A 13440-nucleotide genomic window follows, 5' to 3' on the forward strand; every position below is an offset into this window, starting at 1 on the left:
TCTAGCAAGATCTGATACTGTAACAGCATTTCAGTAGTGATATTTCCCCAGAAACTACAAAATTAAATTCTCGGAATAACATGCATGTTTGCTAGCTAGTATAGGCTTGTTCTGAAAACCTATATTCACATACACAAAAATCTTTATTATCTCAACAGTGTTAGTGACATTAGCAGGATTGGGCTCTTGGTCTGGAGTGATTTCAAGATGGTGAATTCCAGATGCTGGATTTTTATCCAACTGAACTGGATTTTTGTTTGTTCTTTTTTTGTTTGTTTATTTATCTGGAAATAGGTTCTTTTAAGTAAAACATGATATTTTTAATTGTGTTTGCAAAAACATTTCTAAGATTATGATAATCTTTCTTTACCTGGTTTCGCTAGAAAGACAAACAGTATTCAATACACTAAATAATTTTAAAAAGATGTGGAGAAATAAATGATTCCTTTCCTTTATTTTTGTAAAAATTCTATATGCCAAAATAAAGAAGAATGTAGACAAATGTTTAAATATATTGTAATTGTTGCAGTTTTTCTACTCCGAGAAGAATCTATGCTGAGATCAAGCATTTTGGTCCTTAATATTTCTTTGTTTAGTTATATTTTTGTAGTGCTGTAATGCAGGTTTTTATTTCTTTAAATCTTCTCTTGTAAAACTTTGGCTTTCTGTATAAATTAATTACCCCTGATACTGCCAACACAGACAAAAAGATTTATAGCTCTTAACATGCGATTGTACGCATCCTGCTTGTCACCGCTCTTTGTCATTCTATTCAGTTTGAAAGCATACCACCATGTGGGAAACTCAGCCGCTTCTTATATCTTATCTCTCATCACCTTTCAGCTGTAATGCTGTCATCTGTAATCCAACCAGGCATGTGTAATTTATTTTGAGCAGCTAAATATTCCAACTAACTTTTCTTTTATTCTGGAAGAATATTCAGCCATGTCTTTAAGGGTTTCCCAAAAATCTTTTACAGCAAAAAATGTGATCCACAAATTTCTACTAGCTCTATTCTTCCATGGAGGAAACAAAGATAGGGGGCATGTAGCTATTCATGGACACACGTGTGTATGTGCAGGTTAGAAAGCACATGTATATTCAGGTTTTCTGTATATTCACAGTGTTGTGCTCAGTTACTTTGTCTTTTCTTTATGATTAATTATTTTTAATTCCCCATATTCCTTAAATACCTTTTTACAAATGAAGAACAATAAAAGTGAAAATGGAATGTTCTAATTGTTTAGAGTTTTGAAGGGACTGTAAGTTTATATGTTTATATACCTAGTATGTTTAAATATGTGCAGTCTGGAGGGAGAAAGAACAAAGGACAAAAGGAATGGAATGGTATAGTATAGGATACCTTCTCTTTCTAATTCCTACCTGAAAGCATGAAATAGGGATTTTGAGCCTCGTTTGCATAAGCACGTATTCAGCAGGTTACAAATGTATTTTTCTGTAGGGTTTTCTGTATATTTTTGAGATTATCTTTGTAAAAATACTTTTGTACTTCAGATGGGTTCTTTGTTTTTGGCAATTTCAAGTCTTATATGGACAGAAGCTTAAACAAAATTTTATTTTCTTTTACTATCTTAATTTTACAATGATGTGTTGTGAATATTTCAGGTGATTTAACAAAATGTCGTTTTCCCTGTCTGCGAAAAGCTGTGGACCCTAGTACGTTCCTAAAATGATGACTGGCCTTGGGAAATGAATCATTTATTTTCCCACAGAAGCAAAACATGTTATTTTATCATAACCAAAGAAAGAAAACAATTCACCCTAGAAATCAATTATATGGGGCTTCTTTTCTGATAATAACTTACACTGTTTCAAGAAAAAAATATGAGTATGCATATGGTTAAATTCAGGCTATGGAAGTTAATATATGAGAAAAGAGAATAATCATCTTTACAGCTGCATGCCTGAATTATTTTCTTTCTTTTCTTTGCAGTGACTCAGGGTGGGGATGCAATTGCATCTGATGCATGTCCTGATCCTGGAATTCCTGAAAATGGGAAAAGGGTGGGCTCTGACTTCAGGTAGGCACATTTCATTATCTATATGACCAAGAGGAAGGTATTTCCTGTTACATAAATAGAGCGTTCAACTACAAATATGTATTATTTGTCTAATATTAAGTGTGTTGAGTCTTTTGTTAAGAAGTAGCTGCAGTCCATATGCATATCTTGAATTGAGTTTGCTTGTTTCTTTCTTTTTTTCTTTTTTTTTAAATCAGTGCAATTTAAATACAAGTTTTACAATATAGAATCATAGAAAGTTGGGGTTGGAAAGGACCTTAAGATCATTTAGTTCCAACCCCCCTGTTGGCAGGGATGCCTAATAATCTTGTCTGAGTAGCAAAGGCAGAACTCTTTGGACAGCATAGAAGAAGCAGCAACGAGAATTGTTTGCTTTTCCACCATAGAAAAGTTGTTAAAAGCTTGAGAAGCATGGCAAATTCAGTATCTGAGGCTGTGTTGCAGGCCATCTCCTTGCTTATTTTGTTTTCAGCTTTTGTTCCATTCATTAAAAAAAAAAAAGGATGAGGACAAATGGACCCCTATGGAGACAGGAGGGTGGTTCCTCTTTACCCATTGTGGAAAAAAGGCAAAGCTTCAAGATGTGTCAGAGAAGAGGGTCAAAGGAAGGAAAAGAGAGCCTCTGCTCATGTAGGCATTTATAAATTGCCCAGCAGGGAATGAAAGACAGACCTAAAAATAAATGGAACGGAATATTTCATAAAAATTAGATGGAATTCTGCAAAGTTCTCTGCCACTCCAAAAAGCAAGTTAATCAAACTTGGTTCCTGAATTAGGGCTCTTCCAAGCAAGGGAATAACTAATGAGAAAAAGAATTTTAAAATCAATTATATTTCTGACTTTTTGGAATTTTTCTCTACTTATCCTCAAAGGAGCTGAAGAACTCAGAAAGAAATCTGACGTTAAGTGTATCAGTTATGTGCAAAGTCATTATTTCCTTAGAAACAGTGCAGCAGTTAAATGTGTTTTAAAAAACTAATGAAGTGAAATGAGCTTTTCTATAGATAGGTGAGAGAGACAAGATGTCCAGAAGATATTTGCTATTAACCTGTTCTATATATTCTCACTCTACTAGGCAAGTACAGCTGTTGCAAATGAAATTGTATGATGCAAAAATATAGTATGCAATTGCTGTCCAAACATATGCTGGTTTACAGAACAAGTTTGTTTTTTATCTAGCTGTTTATTAACACTTGATGTATTGAGGAGAGAAACATCAGTTGGCATCATACTGTATATGACTGTGATACTAAAATGTAACTCTTTCTTAAGGTGTATGAAAGACTCCACAGGTATTCATCTGAGGGATGCCTGTATACTTCCACTGTTACTTTGGAGACTATTTTATTTTACTATTTGTGCAGGTGTGCCACAGTTTCTCTCCTCTACTTGAGTCTCTCCTTATAGCCATAAAGGGTGCAGATTGTGCCTCTTCTGAATTCCTCCAACTCAAATACTTACTTGAAAGAATTAAAGGCAGCATCTAGGATTACTCTGTTACTAGTGCAGGGGGAAAAGCATCTGTGGAAAGAGTTAACCCCATAGCCTAAACATTTAATGGAAAATAGGACGACAGCACACCTGACAGGCCTTCCTCACTTCAGTAACTATAGATAACAGAGTAAGTTCAGCAGATCAGGATGGGGAGGGAGCCTGAGCCTAAGATATAAAAGAGGCTGAGAATTCTGGGTCTGCCTTAAGAGAATCTGAAGGACCTTGTTGCTACCTACATCTACTAAATAGGAGAGAGTGTAGGGAAGACAAAGCCAGACTCTTCTTAGAAGTGGACCGTGACAGGACTAGAGGCAATAGGCATAAGATGGGATGTTGTAAGTTACTACTAGATTCAGGACTAAATATAAATACATTTAAAAAATAGTATTTTTATTATGAGGATGGTCAAGCTCTGGAGCAAGTTTCCAAGAGACTTTGTGCAATCTCCATCTAGGGAAGCATTCAGAGCTCAGCTAAATATGACCTTGATCCCTCTGTTCCAACTGCTTGGGGAGGGGCGTTGGACTAGATGATGTCTTCTTCCAATCTAATTTATTCTGTGAATCTATGAATCTTGTACAAATTTACTGTGTTCATGATATATGGTGGGCTAATCAGACTCTCCTCTAGTTATGGTGGCATATGAACAATTGTTAAGAAACCACAGCGGATCTAAGAGCACTGGTAAGCTAGACGAGTGTAAGAGAAAGAATCTTATTTTCCCCTCTAGACTGTAGTCTGTAATTTGAAAGACAAAGAGAGCTAGAATAATTTTAGTGAAACAGGTCCAAAGATCCAAAATATGTGAGCCTCAACATGGGAGACCCCAGCAATAAAATTCCCAGCAGTGCATGAAAATACCAAGAGGGAAAACACAAAAGAACCTTAAAGCTCAAAGTATGTTTTAAGATATCTGAGGGAATCTAATGTTAAAGAACCTTGCAAGACACACATAACAATATTTTGAACACAGTCTCTTATGACTGAATGTGGGTTAAAGTTATCTTAAAGTTTTGGTGCTTTCTTAGGGCAATGTTTACTCAGATCACAGAGCAAAGCTGTTCATAGAATGGTGGAGGTTGGAAGGGACCACCGGGGTTCATCTAGTGCAACCTCCCTGCTCAAGCAGAGTCACACAGAGCACATTGCTCAGGATTGTGTCCAGATGGCTCTCGAATATCTCTAGGAAAGGAGACTCCACAACCTCTCTGGACAGCCTCTTCCAGTGCTCATTCACCCTCACAGTAACAAAGTTCTTTGTTACTTCCAAGTGAAACTTCCTGTGCTTTAGTTTATTCCTGTTGACTCTCATCCTGTCACCTGGCACCCCTGAGAAGAGTCTGGCCAGCTATCTCCCTCCTTCCTTTACCTCATTCAGTCTCTGATAATATTTTAATTTCAATTAATGTATCTTACTGTTCATGGCAATAAATGAATGCATAAGGTGTTAAAAAATAGCACAAGCTACTTCATATAAACAAGATGCTTCAATATATTTTCATCACTTACTTTTTTTGTGTTTGTTTTGGGCCTTCAGTTCTGATTATTGTTTGAGAAAGTCAGTAAATTTTGTTTTCCTGCTAAACCTTACTCGTTATCTGAAAATCGATTATGCAACAGCAACCATTTTTCACATACTGTAACCTTTTTTTTATAACTATTTCAAACATAGCTTAGGTATCTTGAAGTTAGCTATCTATATCTAGCTTGACATTTAAATAGAGCTTTTGGCTGGAATCTAGTTTTTCTTTCTCTGAAATGACAAATCAAGCTCTTCCATAGGAGAAGTGAAAATAATACTTGCTTGCGTTTGTCCAACGTAGTGAAAATACTGTGGAGAGTAAAAGAAAGGTGGTGTTTTTTTCTTTTCTAAGAGGTGAGGATAGACACCAGAAGGAGCTATTGTTCTTGTCAGGAAAATGACAGCTGTGAATATTAATCTGAACGTGAAAATGCACATTATTCAAAATCTTTCCCAGTCTCCTGAAAGACATGTTGTGAGTGGGATTGATGGAAAGGCAAAGGACTGATTTTTAAGGCAGCCTTAGACCCAGCTGATTCAGTGATGACAAGTTCTTTGAAAAGGGTTTCATAGTTTTCAGCATAATAATGGCATTGATTCTAATTTCATAAAGCAAACAAAAAAGGTATTGAAATCTTAACCTTTTCATTCTGTCCTCCTGCCATGCTTTTACTCTGTTCAGTTAAGGTAGTAAGGGACATGAATTTCAGGTGATTTAAAAAAAATCCAATGGAAATTTGGATGTATTTTGAGAGAGAAAAGGTGACTTTTTTTCTAGAGGAATGAGAACATTATCAATAAAATGTTGGGGTAAATATAGTATTTTATTTTTATGAGAGATCTCAAACAGTAGATTGCTTAAATAAAAGCTAGAAAGTATATAAGCAGTAACATTCCAGATCTAAGTACTATATGGTATGTCTGGTACTGAGGAAATATGTTAATTTTCCACAATGCCAGTAACACTTGTAACGAAAAAAGCTTTTACATTTTCAAAACAGCTTTATAAAATTAAATTAACTTTCTTATGCTTAGCATTTCTTATAGCATTTTTCCCCCCATCTTAAAAATAGCTTCTTCAAGTCCAATTCTAGCCTGCTTTGATAAAAGCACTAATTTTGCTTTGATATAATTCAAATGTAAAATAGAAAAAGAGGAAACTGATTTCTTCCCCTGATTAAAGTTTAGATGGAAAATTAACAGACAGATCTGCTGAGTGACTTGGAGGTAAAGATGTTGGCTTCAAAAAGGATGGATCTTTATGGATATTAAAGCAGAGTTGGGGTATATTGTAGTCACACGCAAACCATGACCAGAAGTCTCTCAGTCACTCTGGCAAAACCTGTGACTTCTGTAGCCTACCTGAAGTTTAATTAGAATTTCTGAAAATACTTTCAAAAGATTGTACTTGTGAGTGCCTATAGCTGGCTTTCAGGTTTCTCTTCACCTTGAATTCTAACACTAAGAATCTTCTGAGTACTTCGTGTTCCTACCTGCTCTTTAATTTGACATCTTTTCTAGATTGTTTTTAATATGTCGGCATATTTATTTTATGTCACTTAGTTTGTGATCAGACATTTCAAAAGATGATATCCACTATGTAAAATACATGAAGTTCACATTATCACTCTTTAGATACAAGCTATTTCCAGAGCTTTGGGAAAAAAAAGACAATATACTTCATAGAATAATAGTGAAACAAATTGAATCATCGTAAATCCATAGTTTAAATTAGTATGTGACATTTTATGTATCCATAAATAATATTTTTTTTTAATATTGCTGTAATGATGAAAACCCAGTCTAAACATGAAATGCTTCATTTACTGCATCAGACATCAGAATATTTTTATTCCTCCTGGTTTTTTTTTTAATTCTTGGGGGGAATAATCAGGTATGGTGAGTTAAAAAATTTAATTGCAGGCATCCAATAATTGTACCTTTGATTTCACTCTTATTGTTTTAGATGTGCACAGTTTCATAATTCTCCTTACATGTCTTGCTAATAGCAAACCTTCGGGAAATGTGGAAGTTCTCATGGTGGTTCACCCACAATTATACTTTTGGGAAAGTCTTTAACCAACATGATTTTTAAATACTTTAATCCTTAATTTACACTTATCACAGATATGTAACTGGTTGGGTTTTTTTCCTGTTTCCATAGAAATTTTTTTCAGAGATTATTATTTTAGAAAATTTGAGAAAATGCATTTAAAAAATAAGTGCTTATAGCATCAAAATGGCAGATTAATTAGTGATATTTTTTCATTACCAGTATTAGAAATTAAATGTTGATTAATTAAAGTATGTATTTGTAAACATGCTTGGGCTACTTTTCTGAGGTTTTAAGAATGTTCTGAAGAATAATAGATTATGACAAATATAAAATAATTTCAGAAAATTGTATTACTTTTCAAGGCTTTCATGTATTTCCCATGAACTACTGAAAGAAAAGACAAATATTGTCTTTATCCTTCTGATTTATTTACATTTAACAGCTCAAGAACCAAGTGTTAAGAAAAGTATTTTTCAAAGATTTCCTAGATAGGGAGATAGAGAGCATGAAATTCAAATCTAAAACAAAAAAAAAAAAAACAAAAAAAAAACAAGAAAAAGAATCTTAGTAAAATTTTGTGAAAGAACTGTAGAAGTACATTATAATAATGATAAACTATATAGTTTGTGAGATCTTCTGAGAAATTTATAGAATGCTTGTTCTTGAAGGCTAGGAATGAGCTGGATGTTAGTAAATGAGATTATGTGCTATTCCCCATAGCGGTTTTACCCACTGAGGTTTCTGGATTTTCTGAGCTGATTGCCACTGAGCAATCCCCTGCTGGCTGGGACTCAGTGACTTAGAAAGACCAAGCATGAGCAATCTGCTTTATCAGACTCACTTAGTTTGCAACTTGGGATTGTCAGATACAGATTTAAAAGTGCAAGAAAGGCAACAACAAAAATGGTTGGTAACGATGGGGAACAAAGAATGTAATAAATAGCAACTGGAGGCAGAAATAGCAGAAATGTAAATACCGGTTAGGAAAGCCCTGTTTGAGGCACGCAGTAACTATGTACAGGTTTTTAATTCTTCATAAATATCTCAGCATTGTTCAGAAAGCAAATATTATTAAAAATAAAGAAAAAAGTTGTAAATCATTTCAGAAAGACACATTTCAAAGTCACAAGTTTACCAGTCAAATTTAAGTCCTAACCATCACAATTTTTAACAGGAAATTTCTGAAATGTCAGGAATGTTTAATAAATTATTTCAGTTTCCTGAAGTTAGAATTTCCTGATTGGACATGTTGACAAATTACCCTATCTAACTGCTTATTCTCTCATTTAAGAGAATATGGAGAGGTTGAAATTATTAATGAGGTAATTTCCATTGCCTGAGAGAATGGTGATTGTATATTTTATTTTAAAATGTATCTCTATATGCATTCATTAAAGTCATAGTTTAAAGGATAAGACTTAGTATCATGGTATTCCTGGCCTTACTTTTTTTAAAAGGAGGACAAACTAAATAGTATATCTGTTGTGTTTTATTAATATAGTAATGATGGGCTAGAATTTCCCACCTGAGTTTTTGTTGTTGTTGTTGTTGTTGCTGTTTAGACCTAGAAATATTGTCATTTGGTGACAGTTACATTTAACTGGGGAGGTTGATATTTAATACGTATTTTAATTCTTTCCTTCTTCCTTCCATTTTTCTCTTAGGGTGGGTGCAAGTGTACAGTTTTCCTGCGAAGATAATTACGTGTTGCAAGGTTCTAAGAGCATCACTTGTCAGAGGGTGACAGATACACTGGCTGCCTGGAGTGACCACAGGCCAATTTGTAGAGGTAGGTACCATTCTCTGGAACTTTTCTTGAAGTTTGGAAGGGTAATTCATAATTTCTGCTTAGAAATTCAATGAAATTATGTTTGAAACAAAAAAACATACATTTATATAGTTTAGGTATCATATATATGTATGATTGTATATATATATATACAAAGATCTTTTTGTAGTTTTATGGACATGAGCAAAGATGCAGAAACAGTATCCAAACAGTATCCATTTAGGACGTTGATTTCCTTTTAGTAGTTTTTATTTCACATAATTTTCTTTTTGTCATGTTAAAGATTTTAAGCAGGACACGTTTTTTAGTTTTAGATTCAACTTTTCTAATTACATTCCTAAAGAGGAGCTCCTCAAAAGCATCCTGTCAGTCCCAGATATTTATGTAGTCCTCATTTTTCAGTAAATTCTTTTCTGTTTCATCTATTTTACTGAACCTTACAAATGTCCTAACTTTCTGACTTGACTTCTATTTTAAACGTTTTCTCATTATGGTCTGAACCAACCAGTAAGTTCCCCCTCTTGCTTTTAAGGAGGAAGGGAGGAAGTGGCTTTTTGTGTGTTTGCATGTTTGCTTGTTTTTTTCAATTGCAATCTACTCCTGTAATAAAAGCGCAGAAAAAGAGTAAATGCTGTGAAATTACTCCAGAGCTGGGGTAGATAGGAAAGATAAAGATTGTGTATCTATGTACAGAACTTTTCCATTTTCTCAGTAGAAAAATTTGGGTTTCACATTTGGATTGTGCATGTTGAAGGAAGTCTTAACCCTAGAAATGTGCTTGCCTTATTTTCTCCTAGAAACATACAACCTATCAAGGAGAGGCACTGGAAAACAAGACAAAAAATCCACAATTAGTTAAAAAGAAAAAAAAAAAAAATCACACAAATTGTTTGATATACTTAATTTGTCATTCTGAGGTCAATAAAAGACATACTTGTACTCCCAAAATCTTATGCTGAATGCCAGTTACCAGGGTAGCAAATAATAGAGACTGTGGGGGGAAGGATTTGCAACACATGGACATAAACTTTTGTTTGTACAAGAACGACCTAAAGCATAATGTCACTTATATAAAATTCACATAGGCTTCATTGCCTAGTTTTTTCATAATGCCAAAAGAAAAATATTTTTTCTCCTGTTGCCAGAAGAGATTTTTCAACTTGTATAATTACGTATGCAATATACTTGTAAGTTATGCTTTCTTCATTAAGGAGTGGAAAGAGTTGTGGTAGGTTGACCCCAGCCAGCAGCTAAACACCCACCCAGCCACTCACTTACCACCAGTGGGATAGGGAGAGAACTGGTAGAGCAAAAGCTGGAAACCTGTGTGCAAACATTAATACAGTTTAAGAAATGAAACAAATCATTTGATTTTTTTAAAAGCATGCAATCAAAGCAAAATAAGGATTTTTATTCACTACTTCAGTTAGTGGGCCATTTAACCATTTCCTAAAAAGCAGGGCCTCAGCAAAAGTGATGGTTACTTGGGAATTCAAACCTATGGCCATGAATGTGCCTACTTCCTCCTTCTTACCCTGAGCTTTTATCACTGACTGTGTTGCCATACGGTCTGGGATACTCCTTTGGTCAGTTGGCATTAGCTTTCCCGACTGTGTCTCCTCCCAGCTTCTTGTGCACCCCCAGCCAACTTTCTGTGTGGGACAGTATAAGAAACAAAGGTGGCCTTGATGCTGTGCAAGCACTGCTCAGCAGCCACCAAAATACTTGTGTGTTATGAATGCTGTTCTAATTACAAATCTAAAGCACAGCACCATACAAGCTGCCACGAAGAAAGTCAACTTTGTTCCATCAGACCTAATACAAAAGTCTACAAAGGCAGCTCTTAGGTAAATTATTACAAGCTGTATGTAAAATGGGTAGTATTACATAGGCACATCCACATAAAGACTGGACAATCTAAAACACAGTAAAAAATAAATAAACAAGAATACCTTCTACTCTTTCCAGAGCAGCAAAACAACTGTGATTCCTAAGTGTCTCTTGAGCTCAGTGTCTGTGTAGCTCAGTGTATTTAAATGAAAAATCTAAATATACACTGTTGGTACTAGGTTTCACACTACTGCAGAATACTTGTCCATGCAATTCCACTGTTCACCCTTCCTTGCTGGTTTTGTTTTTTTTTTTCCATTTCTCGAATTTATTTGTGTTTGATAATACATTGTAGAAATGAGCTGAAGTAATCTATGCATGGTAAAAGTAATGCTCAGCAGAAAGGGGCTATTGGCTGCTGAATTATCTGTGTGTTATTACTAGTGTTTGCTGTTCCTTCCAATTTATTATCTGCAAATATCTTTATTATGCTTTATTCCCTCCAGTAAACTGCTAACAAAATAGGATAAATTAGTCCTCTACTGCCATTAAAACCTCAGTTGGAAAAACAAGTTACTTTCCTCAAGCTCCTCTCAATTGGAGCTGGAAAAATTTTGCAACTCTGAGAGTCAAATCAGACAGGCTTTGTATGTAATTTGTTTCTAAACACAGATTAACACTGTTTAGGCCGATTGGTCTGTAATTCTGGTTCAATATTACAATGTTCCGTGTGGTACACATTTGTGGATGTTTGGAATTGAAAGCCACATTTACTTTTTTTTGTTATTTCCAATCCCTTTACAGACCTTCATGATGCCAGTATTCATAGTGCTCATAACAAGCATTTAATAATAAAATATACATTACAAAGAACTGTTTATCACATTTTCTAAATGGTCATCAACCCAAAATGGAAATGCTGATAAACTACGTGCAACTACTGCAGGCTTAATGACTTCAAGCCTGTGAGACTTACTGAAGAAGCTGAACTTCTCATTTACCTCAGAATGGTAGCTAACAAAGTTCACCCCAGCCTTGGGCACTGGTCTGTGACATGAGGGCCTGTGACATGAGGATCAACAAAGGAGCAACAATCTGTGAGCAGGCATAGACATGGCTAGTGGAATTGCAGGCAGCTGCTCCTGAGACATTGTTCAGGCAAAGAGTGATAACTCACTCAGTCCCACCCTGAAATGGATCCTCTGGGCCCACAGGCAAGGAGGGGTGGGAGGCCCCAGGTGAGGCTGGTCAGGGAAGTTTAGGCCTGTTAGTGCCATCAGGAACTGAGAAGTGCTAATGGCAATGTTGCCAGGGTTCTTGAATTCCACACAAAAACCTTACAGTAATTCATTACTGTTTTCTGTAAGTGGTATCTAAGGTTATCTAACAGTTTTTGTGCTTTCGTTGTAATTGTTTACTAAGCAGATCTCAAGGCAGAACTGTAGCTCTTGCTTGGCTTTTTTGTTTTGTTGTGGGTTTTGTTTTTGTTTTTTTGTTTGTTTTTTTTTTGTTTGTTTGTTTGTTTTTCCTCCTTCCCCTTAGAATTCAAATAGGAGAAAAGATGAGAGGGTAACAGTTTTATTGAAAGAAGATCTGAAAGGAAGATGTTTCCCAGACTTTCTTTGTGGATAGCTAAAGAAGGTACAAACTGTATCCAAGAGTTTATTGATACAAAGTTGCACCTCTGGGTTAGTTCCTACTGTAGTAGGCCTTGGGCAGAATGAATTGAAAATAAATTAATAAATATTAGTTGTCTGCTAGTTCTGGTGCATAAAATAAGCATAATGTAAATTTTAGGCTGATTAATTGAAGAGTGATGGTGTCCTTTGAAGGTAATTTATCAAGATTTTTTTTTTTTAGTGACTCAAACGTATTGAAAGGCAGATTGTGTAGAATATATCAATGTAAAAATAGTTTCATGGCAAGGATGAAGTATGGCAATAATGTTAATTTTAAACAGAGCAGTAGATCAAAAGCAATCTGATTTGTTGTTTATCATTTTAGCTAGAACATGTGGTTCTAATTTACGTGGACCAAGTGGGATTATTACATCACCAAATTATCCAGTTCAGTATGAAGACAATGCACACTGTGTGTGGGTCATCACAACAACTGATCCAGAAAAGGTAGGTTTTTTCTCTTTGTCCCCAATCAAACCGTAGAATTTTGAATGTCTTAAAATTATTTCATATCTATTTGATTGAACATGTGAACACATGCAAGTGTGTATGTTTATATAAACACAAAAATTCCCAGATATGTTAAAATATATTGGGCAGTAGAAAAAACATAAATTAGTAATGTCTAATTAGAGTAATAGGTCTCAGTTAGTTTCCAAGTTATAAATGCATTTTCCAATGAAATACATTTAAAAAATACTAAAAATTGTACATTGCTAAATGAGTTGCTAGTGGATTTTTCAAGATGTATTTTGATGCTCATTCATTGTTTAATCTTAGCATAAAACCCAGACGTACATGTAAGTAGTTTTCTGATCTTGTGTAGGTGTTTTATTACCTATATAACTTCTCTCTTCAATCCACAATGTTTTGATCAAGATTGTAAATACGTAACTATGAATAGCTCTACATAAAGTAGTAGTCACGATTAAGTATTCTAATTACACTGAGATGCTTTTTTACTTATGTTTCTGTAAAATCAATTTACTTCCTCAATAAAGGACAGAGACCCTCTACCTGAAGGAAAA

General features: G+C 34.8%; 1 protein-coding gene across 1 annotated transcript in view; it reads left to right on the forward strand.

Annotated features, from left to right (window-relative positions):
- The window catches only part of CSMD1 (CUB and Sushi multiple domains 1), a 1163462-nt gene that overhangs the window by 798778 nt on the left and 351244 nt on the right, over window positions 1-13440 (forward strand). The window contains exons 8-10 of the mRNA XM_061460659.1: window positions 1955-2042; window positions 8779-8903; window positions 12738-12859. Coding sequence (XP_061316643.1) covers window positions 1955-2042; window positions 8779-8903; window positions 12738-12859 — 335 coding nt within the window. The remainder of the gene's footprint in view (window positions 1-1954; window positions 2043-8778; window positions 8904-12737; window positions 12860-13440) is intronic.

The sequence above is a fragment of the Pezoporus flaviventris genome, unplaced genomic scaffold (assembly GCF_033815535.1).
Source record: "Pezoporus flaviventris isolate CSIRO_AGI_PZ_B2104156 unplaced genomic scaffold, CSIRO_AGI_Pfla_v1 ptg000031l, whole genome shotgun sequence".
Lineage (NCBI taxonomy): Eukaryota > Metazoa > Chordata > Aves > Psittaciformes > Psittacidae > Pezoporus > Pezoporus flaviventris.